The sequence below is a fragment of the Ailuropoda melanoleuca genome, chromosome 7, assembly GCF_002007445.2.
Source record: "Ailuropoda melanoleuca isolate Jingjing chromosome 7, ASM200744v2, whole genome shotgun sequence".
In the NCBI taxonomy this organism is placed as follows: Eukaryota; Metazoa; Chordata; class Mammalia; order Carnivora; family Ursidae; genus Ailuropoda; species Ailuropoda melanoleuca.
In genome coordinates, this window is record NC_048224.1 from 56,586,135 (window position 1) to 56,597,886 (window position 11,752).

At 54.1% G+C, this 11,752-nt stretch overlaps 1 protein-coding gene across 1 annotated transcript in view; it reads right to left on the reverse strand.

Annotated features, from left to right (window-relative positions):
- Window positions 1-6,407: 6,407 nt before the first annotated feature.
- Window positions 6,408-11,752, reverse strand: part of SETX (senataxin) — an 89,463-nt gene continuing 84,118 nt past the window's right edge. The window contains exon 27 of the mRNA XM_034663747.1: window positions 6,408-8,663. Coding sequence (XP_034519638.1) covers window positions 7,898-8,663 — 766 coding nt within the window. The 3' untranslated portion in view covers window positions 6,408-7,897. The remainder of the gene's footprint in view (window positions 8,664-11,752) is intronic.

Sequence of the window (11,752 nt, forward strand, 5' to 3'; positions counted from 1 at the left end):
CTTCATAAAAAGGCTAAAACATACCAAACAAATGCATCTCCATTTTCCCGATGAGGCTCAGAGAAGCGGGGCACGTTGCCCAAAGTCCCCAGCTAGAGCCAGGGTGGGGCCGGAAGCCCTGGTGCAACGCACATTTGTGCCATTCGAATAAGCCACCCCGAAGTTTAGATACTGGATTTTTTTCCGTGCACATTGGCACGTCTTCCCTGATTAAGCAATGCGCCCACTGCCAGCAACAACAGCACTAGAGCCTTCATTTTGTCTCCCCCCCCCGCCCCCCAGGACCTGTGGGGACACTGGCAGAGGCCCCTGTCCATAAGGGGCCCCGGGTCAAACCAGCTTTGAGAACAACCTATGTAGATGGGCGGTTTTCACACCTTTGCACCGAGACCACGGTACAAGTAACATTGATCGTTGCACACTAAGGCGCGGGGGGTGCATCTGAAAGAAAACGTGCTGCCCTACCTGCGAGCTCCTTCCTCGGGTCGCTGTACCCGGAGCCGGGGTGGGGGGGTGGGGGCAGATCCCAAGGCAGGTCCCCTCCGGGGGTCCTGGGTAGCCAGGAGCGGGCCGAGAGCGCCGCCCTGCTGGTGGCGAGTTCCTTCATTCGGGCAGCTGATGCGCTCCTGGCACGCGCACCTGGCACTGTGGGGAAGCCTGTTGCCCTGGCGCAGAGCCCAGGTGGTGCAATCCTAGATGGGGCGGGCGGCTGGTGTCCCCTGCCGCTCAGCTGCCCCTCTGGCCATTCATGCCACGAGCCCCTGCAGTGCCCCCCGCTCTGGGGGTCTGGGGTCCGAAGGCCAGGAGGCCTGGTGGTTGCGGCCACGGGGGAGCCCAGGATCCCTGAGCACCAAGGGAAAGTGGCTCACCGGGCACGAGAAGTTTTTGCTAACACAGCCTTTCTCGCAGGCTCCAGGGCAGTGCGGTTTGTAAGACAGAATGACCGAAAGAACTGGTGTTTCCTTTAAAATGCAATTAATTTTATTACAAAAACAATTCACAGTCACTGTACAACAAATGGAAAAAGGGAAAAAAAACATGCAGAATACACTTGCATTCACTCCCTGGAATAGTCAGGGCACAGGATTTCTAGGGCGGGGCAGCTATCCTGGATGGTGCTGGAATGGCCTACGGGTGTCATCACACAATCGTGTGGACCCATGGAGCGCAGGCGAGTGAACCCTAACATACGTAAACCATGGACTCACAAACGTAGCCTCCGGAGAGGGCTGGCTGTAGTGGGGAGCTGGTGTGTGGGGAGGGTCTTGGGAAAATCTCCATACTGTCCTCTTCTCTTGATGTGAACCTAAAAGGCTCTATAAAATGAAACCTATTTTACAAACCCCAGCTACCTAGCCCTTGTTAAATATATTGGCGAATGTCCTTTTAGGGTTTTCTTTTCTATTAAAAAAAAAATCTGTGTGTTGTATGTATGCACACACACATACAGAGAAGAAAAACATAACCGCCCCTTACCACAATACTGTGAACCTTTTCCAGGTCAAAAAAGCGACTGAAAGCTCTAGTGGGGGTCTGTCACCGTGCCCTGGAGGTGCCATCACAAGCCACTCCCCTGCCGATGGTGGTGACGACGCCGGGCAGTCGTATGGTGGCTCGTGCTGCAGGACTCGTCTCTGTGCCCCATGGTTGGTTACCTGGGAGGAGAGCGCCAGACATGGGGTTTCCAAGCAAGGCATTTAAGTTGCTTAAAAATCTCCAAGGGCCCCCTACTTCCCTTAGGGTAAGACGCGGCTGCTCGCCAGGCAAGACCTGCAGGGTCCGGCCTGCCGTAGCCAGTCCCCTGCGCCCCGCTGCCCGCTCCTGCCGCTGGCTTCCCACAACTGATGGTGCTCTTTCTTCTTCGCGGCTTCCAGGGTCTGTCTGGAATGCCAACTTCTATTCCACCCGTCAGCTCGCAGCCTTCTCAGCCTCCCCAACCTACAACGCCTGCTGACCTTGCACAGCATAACGCTGTGTGTCTTCTTTCCAGCGCATTCATTTTGGCAGAAAAGCCTTGACTCAGGGGGACTTGGGCCCACATTTAGGTCACACAGGTTCTGTGCGTCAGGAATCCCAATGCAGCTTAGCTCAGTGGTTCTGATTCAGGGACTTTCTTGAGGTGGCAGTCAGGGCATGAGCTAGGTATGAGGGGGACGTACCATCTGAAGGCCTGACTGGGGGTGGGGGGTCCACTTCCAAGATGGCACCCTCGCTGCCCATGTTGACGCTGCTGGCTGTTGGCACAAGGAGGTTCCTCCCCGCGAAGCCCTGTCCCCACCGAGATTCTTGCGTGTCCTCACAGCAAGGCAGCTGACCTCGCCCAGCGCAGATGACCCGAGAGAGAGCACACACCCCCTGCAGTCCCACGTTTTCACGGTACCCAGCTGCTTGCACAGTCAGCCCTCCGCGAGCAGGAAGGACTACCAACTCTGCTGCTGGGAGGGACCAGAGCATTCCGTGACTGGGAGTTCAGTTAAGCAGAACCACTGTCAAACTCAGCATCAAGCGTTATCTCCCGGACTTGGCCTTGCGCAGTTGTGAACTGGTTGAACCGTCCCAGTGAGAGGGTCGTGTTCATGCCCTGTGCTGGAGCTCAAAGTCCACCGGCGGGCGGTCCGGGAAGGAAGACGGAGGTGAAGCACTACAGGGAAGGCAAGCTGGAATCTGTGAGGTGCCCCGGAGCCCGCAATGCTGGAGACGGGGTGCCCCCAGGAGAAGCTGGGGCCCTCTGTCCTGGAGCCAGACAGTCTCCTGGCCCAGGTACTGGAGAAGCTGTGCAGGGACGGTCTCAGGCCCCGGCCAACGAGCCAGGGGTAAGTGACAGGATGCGTGAGTTACAACAGCGCCCCGGGCCTCTGTCCCGGCCTTCAGAGCCCGTGAACAGAGGGGCTGCTGCGGCCTTTCTGGCCTCAGATCTCATGCGGGGTCTCCTGTGGCCCCGCCTAAAGCAAACCGACAGGGAATTCTGCCTCCCTGAGCTGACAACTTACAAACTGCCAAGGAATGGTGTTTGGGCTCCCCTCCCCCACTCATAAGTCCACATTCCGCCCCCAAGGTGCTGGTGTCAGGAGGGGCGCCTTTGGCAGGTGATCGGGTCATGCGGATGGAAGCTCATGAGGGGCGGTCAGTGGCGTCTGTGCCCTTATCAGTGGGGCGCTGAGAGAGCGTCCTCGCGCCTTCCGCAGTGAGGGGGAGGCCATCACCAGACACGGCGTCTGCTGGTGCCGTGAACTTGGACTCCCAGTCTCCGGGGCTGAGAAAGGACGTTTATAAGGCACCCCAGAGTCTGGGATTTTGCTACGGCGGCCGAATGCGCTAGCATGGCAATCTGCCACACGCTTAGCCTCTTCCTCCCAGAACCTCAGGGATCCAGGCCTGACTTTGGAACTTGTTGGTGAAAAGAATCAAAGAACTCAAACCCCCATTTCCACTTTCAGGGAAAGAAAGTGAAGCCCCTGGTGGCCGGTGGCCAGTGGCCAGGGCGGAGCTAAGGCAGACCTGCCCCCTCTCCTGTTAACACCGAGTCCCTCCGAGGCCCGTGCGTGTGCATGGGGCCAGCCTGGCACTCGGTCCTGCTGGCACCTACCGTAGGGATTGGATCCGGTCTGCAGAACCGAAGCTTTGTTACTTCTTAGCTCTGGCCCCCCGGGCGGGTCATCTTGCCGATCGGAGCCTGTATTAGAAAACCCACAGCGCCAACGATGGCTCGGACATCAGTGCGTGGTGGGAAAACTCGAGATCATGGCCGGGAGCACACGTGCACAACGGACTGTGCCGTGCCTGGCTCCGATTCAGCGTGGCGACCCAGCACCGGCGTGCCCTCGCTTAAACAACAGCCGCGCGGCCGTCCCTGCCGGACAAGCACCAGACCGGTTGCCTGTGCGGGGCCTCGTTGGCCACGCCGACTCACTCTGGGTCTCCTCCGTTCTAACGCACAGGAGTCTCCCAGGCGGTTCCCAGTTCTCCTTCCCCGGCCCTGCTGTCCTTGGGAACCTCCTGAACGACAGCAAAGACACCCCGATGGCTTCATGGTGGGCCTTGCCCTGTCCGGGGCTCCTGGGGGAGACCAAGCGCTGAGGGAGGCAGATGGGACCCCGTGGGCCCAAGGCTGCTCCGCTCTCCTCCTGAGCCCCGGGAGCCAGGCTTCAAGGCGGGCTGCTCCACGGAATCACCTGAGTTTAAGATTGAGAGTTAAAAAAAAAAGAAAGGGAAAAAAGGCAGCAAGCGCTGGGCCCCGGACCCTTATGTCAGAAATTCTCANCCCCGGGAGCCAGGCTTCAAGGCGGGCTGCTCCACGGAATCACCTGAGTTTAAGATTGAGAGTTAAAAAAAAGAAAGGGAAAAAAGGCAGCAAGCGCTGGGCCCCGGACCCTTATGTCAGAAATTCTCAGGGAGAGCCCCGGAGCGGAATTTTCCCAAGCTCCCCAGGTGACTCCGAAGTGCGTCCCCAGGCTGAAGACCACACGTTACTTCTTTTTGCAGCAACGTGGCCAAAACACGAAGGCGGCCACGTCTGCCTGCGGAGCCGAGCTTGAGCGCCGGGGAGCAGGGCCCACACGGGCGGCCTCACGGGGCTCCAACACCCCATCTGTCTACAGACACCATTTATGCCACTCGACGTGGCAAATGCCTCTGTACAGTAGGACACGGTGACGATAACTCGGGTACTTTAAGGGGGATGCAGGGTCCCTCGAGTACAGAAAGTGCTGCCGTGTGCTGCACAGCACGTAAATTCTACTTAAGCTGAAGCTAAATTTTCGTTTCCTCCCTGAATTATTTATTCTCCAAACAATGAATGGTGATCCCGGGAGCTGGTGGTGACTGTGTGGGTGAGCTGGGTGGGAGTGACTTTAAAATCACCACTCCAGATGTTGCAGTCACGCATCCCACAGACGACACGGCCGTCAGAGCAGTGGTCTCTCACCAGGTCCTTCGGCAAATTTAGGAGGCCCCTACCCCCATCGGTCATTTCACCCTCCCGGAGGGTTGCTCACGCATCCGAACTAGCGAGCGCCCTCCAACAGGAGCGTGGCGAAGTCCCACAGCGCGTGGGAAGCACGGCCCCCTTCTGCAGCCATCGGCAGTCACCCCGACTTGGACGTCCGCACCCATCGTGCCTCTGGGCGCTCCGCTCACCCCCGCGCCCCACCGGCCTCTCCCACCCTCCCAGCCGCCGCCTGAAGGTGAGCCTGCTTTTCTGTCGGGCCAAGCCTCCAAATAGGCCTGGCCACCAGGGCTGGTGGTGACACACCTTGTGACCTCATGGAAGAGATTTCACCCTGAGAGCCGGGAGGCGTGGGGGGGGGAGTGCTGGAGAACCGACTTGAATAAAGCATATCCCGAAGCGTGCTTCCTGCGACAGACCACGTGGCAGGCCGCACGGGCTACGGTTTGCCAAGTCCCAGCTGTGAACGCAGAGCACAGAGTCAAAGCGGCAGAAAGAATCATCCGCTCAACTGATTTTAGAAAATAGTTTAGTACATTTCTGTTATAAAATCCATTTACAGGAGGTTATTCACATGTACTTATCAAATTTGCTCCTGGTGATACATGAAAACATAGAACCCGATAAACCATGCACATAAATCCAAGGAAAATTATATACAGAGAAGCAAAACAAGTTTTTAAGCAAAATAGACTCATGTGGAAATAACGAATAAGGACACTTTCTTGCAGCGCCGTGGCGAGGACGAAGCAAACAGGCATCTTCCTCACTCCGTGAGATTAACTACCAATCACCAACACCGCCAGGCCAGCCACATCGAGAAAGGCCCCATTTGCACATATGAAACGCTTTCTGTCCACATGTTCTTACCAACTGGAATAGCAAACCGTTTCAAATGCAGCTTCAGGTAGGATGTGTTCGCAGGGAGAGGCCGGCGGGATGCAGGCTCCAATGGGGAGCGCGGGAACCAGCGGATGGACACGGCGTGTGAGAATAGGCACCCCCCTCAACGGGGAGGCACGTGGTCCGGGTGTGGCAGCGGAATCTGCGGCCTGGGAATGGGACCCCTTCGTGGTCCCCGTGCTGCAGCAGCACGGGGAGAAGCTCCTGACCCCAGCTGTGTCTGTCGGCCTCCTTCCTAATAAGCCTACAGAGTGTAGCCCCTTTCAACTGCTCCCACTCAGGATCTGCTCAAGGAGAGTAGTAGGAAAGTCAACTCAAAGGAACCGTGACATTTCTTGCCAAAGGCACGAACAGGAAGCTAACAGAGCCCTTGACCCGGACAGGGTGGGGGTCCCCCTGCACCTTCTTACCCTCGAAGCCAAGCACGCATGCTCTACCCGCACGCGGGGCCAGTGTGTGTGCTCCCTGAGGGCTGGGGGTGTCCGCTCGACATCAGCTGACATCCAGACCCCCATGGGGGCGATGTGGTAATGAAGAAGCAGAACGCTTAAACTTTTGGCAATCAAACATTTAAAGCTTTTAATAACCGGCTTCAGCAGAATTTCTGACACAAAGCCTCTTTGCTTAAAAAGCAGATGGCAAAATTTCAAACGGTGCACATTAATCGTCAGGGGTCCACTCCCCTCCCCAAATTAGCCAACGGGCTGCATGGCATTCTTAGAAACCACTAGTTCTGACAAGTGCCAACTGTCACTACTGTATATTCTCACGTCTGTAAGTTTGGAAAACTGGACTTTGCCACGAGAAAGCCCCCCCATGCAGGTACTCAAACGTCCTCTCCCACGGCACCCTGAACCCCAGCACAACCCCCTCTACCCAGACGAGCCTACAACAGTGGCGTCTTTTCAGTTAACACAGTCTCCAAAGATCACAGGAAACCTGTCAACTTTCTTCCTGGCTCTCAACTTCCAATGTCTGCACTTCCCTTCAGTCTTCTCTTTTGAAAGGGTGTTTCTTTCCCGCCTACAGTATCCTACCTGGCCGGCCCTCCTGGATCCCAAGCTGCTGGGTCTGTGACCCGAGTCCCCTGGGGAGACGTCTAACATGCAGCTCCCCAGGCTCCCTGAGAATGACCTGGTTGGGTTCTCCTGGAGACCCGCTGGCTTTCACACACAGGGGCCAGTGGCTCTTCCAGGGGTCCCCACGCTGCTCCAGCCCCACGGGACCTGTCACCCACCAGTTATGGGACACTCACAATATGGTGGGGGCATCTGAATGGTAGGTCAAGAATTATTCTTTTGTTTCGTCTATTTCAAGGGGAACAGGACTTTAAGCTAGAAAACGATGTGCTTCCCGAAACAGGAGGCTGGACTCATCAGAGCAGTGTGCTACCCTGTGCCGAGGAGCCCCATCTGAAAGCGTGCAACGTCAGCAGAACTTTACCTAACAGGACTTGGCTTCCCAAAGCTTCCCCCACAAGACTCCACTTGTTTTCTTACATAGAACTAGAGCTGTCTGACCCACCCGCATGAACTCTGCCTCTTCCAGAATTCCCCGGGCTGCTGAACAGGTCTGTCTGGCTGGAACGACGTTTGAAAGGGCCTGCCGTCCTCTTCCCGCCTTTTCTCTTTTTTTTTTTAATATAAAGTTTGTTCCGTTGAAAATGACTAACATTTGAAGCAGGGAAAGAAAAGCGGTCTACTAGAGTAAATTTTAAAATGACTTTGTTATTTGCTATACAAATATACATTCCAACTTCCACAACACCCGCCCCGGTCAGACCCCGTATCTGAGGACAGGAGATCAGCTCTGAGTCTCCGAACAAGGACAACATTACAGACACACAAAAGCCCTCGAAAGCTTTTGCAACTGACAAAAACTATGGAAGGTGACCAAAAAGCTCAGGTGTTAGGATACATTTTCCATGTTTTCCAACAGCACACAAACTCCTTTAAGGAAAAAAAATTATCTTATCTGGACCGTCCCATTAGCTGGTCATCTTAAGTTTGCAACAATGCTGTGGCTGACAGTCTGTGCCACGTGGCTTTACTATAAAAGCCTTCTTTTCTTGGAACCGCTGTCCTCCTCCTCCAGCCCCCTCTTGTCCCAGCCAGGGTTCCTCTTCGAGTGGTGGCTCTCGGGGCTCCACGTCTCCTTGTCCCCCTCACTGAAAGCCCGGCCCTCTCTTCTGTGGCTGAGCCCTCCTTCCCAGTCGCACCTTCTCCTACTTGTGGAGACATCAGGCCCAGCAGCCGGAGGCTCGCACTGCACGTGAGGTCTGTGGTTGTTCGGAGAGGCCCCTCTGGCAGCGGACTGCTGCAAGCCAGCTGGATCCTGGTGGCTCCCAGGGAAGCCCGGCTCTCCCGAGGGAGGCGTCGCTCCGGGCTGCTGGGGGCTCAAGGGCTGCGGATCCCTCAGGCACGTCCCTTTGGCTTCGGGGTCCAGGCCCATCCTCCTGAGCAGTCGTGGGTCCCGAAGCCAGTCCTGAATGAGAGGCCTTTCCGGATCCTTCGTCGTGACAGTCCCAGTAGATTCCCTGGAGTCAGAGGGTGTGTGATACAGGGAAGAAGTGAAAGATGTCTTGGCAAATTCGCTGTCGAGCTTGTTGCCGGGCAAGCCGCCCTGGGGTCTGGACGCCTCCGGGGCCGCGGCGGGAGGGTGAGTCAGACTTCTCTGCAGCACGGGCTTGAGCTTCAGAATCTTGGCTGCGTCGTGCCTGTAGTTTCTGTCGCACGTCTTGATGATGGCACCCCGCTTCTGCGCGTCCTGAATCAGTTGGTTCCAGTGCTGATTTTCCTTGAAACAGAGAAGGAGAGACAGTTACTCCCCCAAAACACCCATGTGCTTGGGAAGCGTGAATTTTCTGCTTTCCGGTCTGAACAACAATAAATATACCCCACGAACAGATTCTCAAGAATCCATTCAAGGAAAAGTGAGTTCAAACACAGCCTCATACAGCCACATTACCAGAGGAGAGCACTGGTCGCCGCCTGTAAGAACGAGCGTCTACCGTCTCACCCTGTGGCTCGGGCCGTGTGGAGAGCAGAGCTCCTGCGGCCGGACCAGCGGCCAGCGGCTACTTGCACTTCCATCAGTTACAGTTAAAGCAAACGAACGGTCCCGTTGTGCAGCCGCACCTGCCACATTTCCGGTGCTCAGGGGCCACACGTGCCCAGTGGTTCATGTGCTGGATGGTGCACACACACAACAGCTCTGCCATCCCAGAAAGTTCCCTTGGACACCTGATCTACAGTCGTGTCTCTCTCTCAAAAAGCTAACGTTCTGGAGCAGAAAGGCTTGGTTTCAGAGAGCCCTAACTTCTGGGTGCGTGTGACTATTCTAGAAAGAGGCCCACAGCCTTCACTGAATTCCCAAAGGCCTCCCAGGCCACAAAGGGCTACACTGTCTTAATCCACTGGGACAACTACCCCCAGATTTTTCCCACTGTCTGTCTCTCTTCTGGAGGAACTTCAGTTATGAAAGCGCACCTAAGGAGAAGGGAACCCCACCTGCACGCGGCTCTCCTCTCTGACCCTTCGACTTTCCTCAGCAATGAACTGCTGCTTTACAACCGTCAGAATGGGGGCCTCTTTAGAAAGAAGAGTGAGCATGAGAGGAGAAAACACAAAGCCTGACGAAAGAGCAGGAGGACAGCCGCCCTCACGTGGCCTCCTGTCCTGTTCGTAAAACTGGGTGAGGGCAGCAGTGTTTACTTGCTGCATGACCTTGGTCAAGTCAACCTCTCTGAGCCCGTTTCCTCATCTGTAAAATGGGCATAATGCTTTCTTTAACTGATTCTAAAATGCACAATGTTTTCACATTTTACCATTTCTTAATTTGGGGCACCCCCTGGCCAGGTGGCAGTTTCCGACTACCCAATCCGGGAGGAATTCATGGCTAGGCAACCACCACCCCTCGACTTGTAGTCAATAAACCATTTAAAGAAAGAACGAGTCCCAGCTCTTGCCTGAAAACCTATCCACAGATACCTTCTGACGAGACACGAAAGTACCAGCACTAACACCTGGGAGGATGGAGACCAGGAGTTAGAAGAGAACCCCGGAGACCGTGGCGGGGCACCCTTAGGAAATGCGGGGTCCCCAACACTTCTGACCACACAGGGGAACAGTCTGTGGCAGGAACAAGGACACGTGTGTCTGTGCCCTGGGGAGTGACTCTGCAGGTCTAGACTCGGAGACAGAAGTCCTTTCAGGAATATCGCAGCCCGTTCATTTTGTGTGTATTTTCTCTTTTATGTATGAACAAGGGCGACAGGATAAAAGTCTGTCTTGTCGAAACAGCCCTGAAAGAGTTCGCTCAATAAATACAAACTTCTACGTAAAAGTGAAGCGCAGCCTAACAGCCGTAGGTACAATGATTCCTATCGCAGTGCCTTCTGGGATTGGACGGACTGGACTCCGTGAGGGCTAAAGGCTCGTGCACAAGGCGCGTGCACAGGGCCGGCGTGCGCCAGACAGACCCGCACAAGCACTACCGGGCCCGGTAGTCCTTGGGCCTCCCCCTCACTCTGGAACGCTCCAGAACTGCTCACCCTGAGGCTGAAACACAGACGTGACGTGAAGCAGATGGCCTTGCTGCTATTTTTGCCAAGTCTACGGCACCTCAACTTGGTATCTGATCTGATCCTAGGATCACAAAAACAGTTTTGAAAAGGACTATTCCTCTCCTTCACCAATGATTCCATTTCCATAAGGGAAACCGGGCTAAGAATTAAAAAAAAAAAAAGGGGGGGGGAAGCCCCAAGGACCACAGACATCAGTTGGAAAGCCCAACTGATGCACTGGGAGTTTTCCTATTCTCTCCTTTCTGTGTCTTTCTGTGCCACCGGCTTCCGCCAGTGCAGACACCCCACCTCACCGCGTGCTCTGAGGGCTCCCCGTGTGCCCCGGGGGCTCCCCTGCCCCCACTCCGTCCAGCACAGTCACGCCTCATTCATCCCCAGTCTCTCCAGGGGGCGCGCTGCAGTCGCCAGGGTACCTGCAAACTCCCAGGTGCCAAAGAGGGGAGGCAGTAAAAACAGGGGTGCCCAGGAAGGCTGCTTCAATCCGGGTGTCGCTAGGAGACACACAGCTCTAACAACCTTTTACCTTTCAGGTTAAAACACTACCAAAATTCAACTGTGTCAAAAGAATAATTCTAAGAGATTAATCAAGATAAGAAATCATTTGTTAACACTGAGATCCTTATGGCACCAGGAAAAACAATTCTATAAAAAATCTTCTTTCGAAGTAAGTAGAGATTCACAGAGAAGTTCGTGCACCCTTTATGTAGTTTCCCCAGATACTTATAAAGATTTTTTTTAAACTTTCAATTTATATGTAAATTTTTGTGGCAGAGAAACGTAATAAAGTGAGATAACAGAAAGGCTTTTAATTATAAAAATATATATCCCCCTGAGTTTTATCCCAAGCAAGTCCAAGTGGAAATTCAATTTCAAAAAGCAGAATGAATCATACTGCTACCTGTTCCAATGCATTCATTTAAGAGTGATGTAAAGATTTATTTTTAATAGTTTTATTTTACAATGTCAATATTCATAATATATTCAAAACAAAATCTTAAGCAATACTCAAACTTACCATAACAAATTTTCGATATCAACTTAAAAATAGGTGGTATGCAGCTTTTAAAAATTCCTTCAAGGGGGCACACAAACAACAGAAGACCACAGATGTAGGGACAAACTGAATGAGAAAGACTGTATTTGAATGCCCTCTGGTGGTACTAACCAGGAAAAAAAGGGGGAAAATAGTGAAAAAAATCTTATCTAATGCGTTAGCTCCTCTCCTAACATAACCACTGACTTTGTAAAATACGGAAACGAGAAGAATTCAAAGCTATGACCCCTAACGAGGCAAGCAGCAAACACCCGCGGTTAGTCGG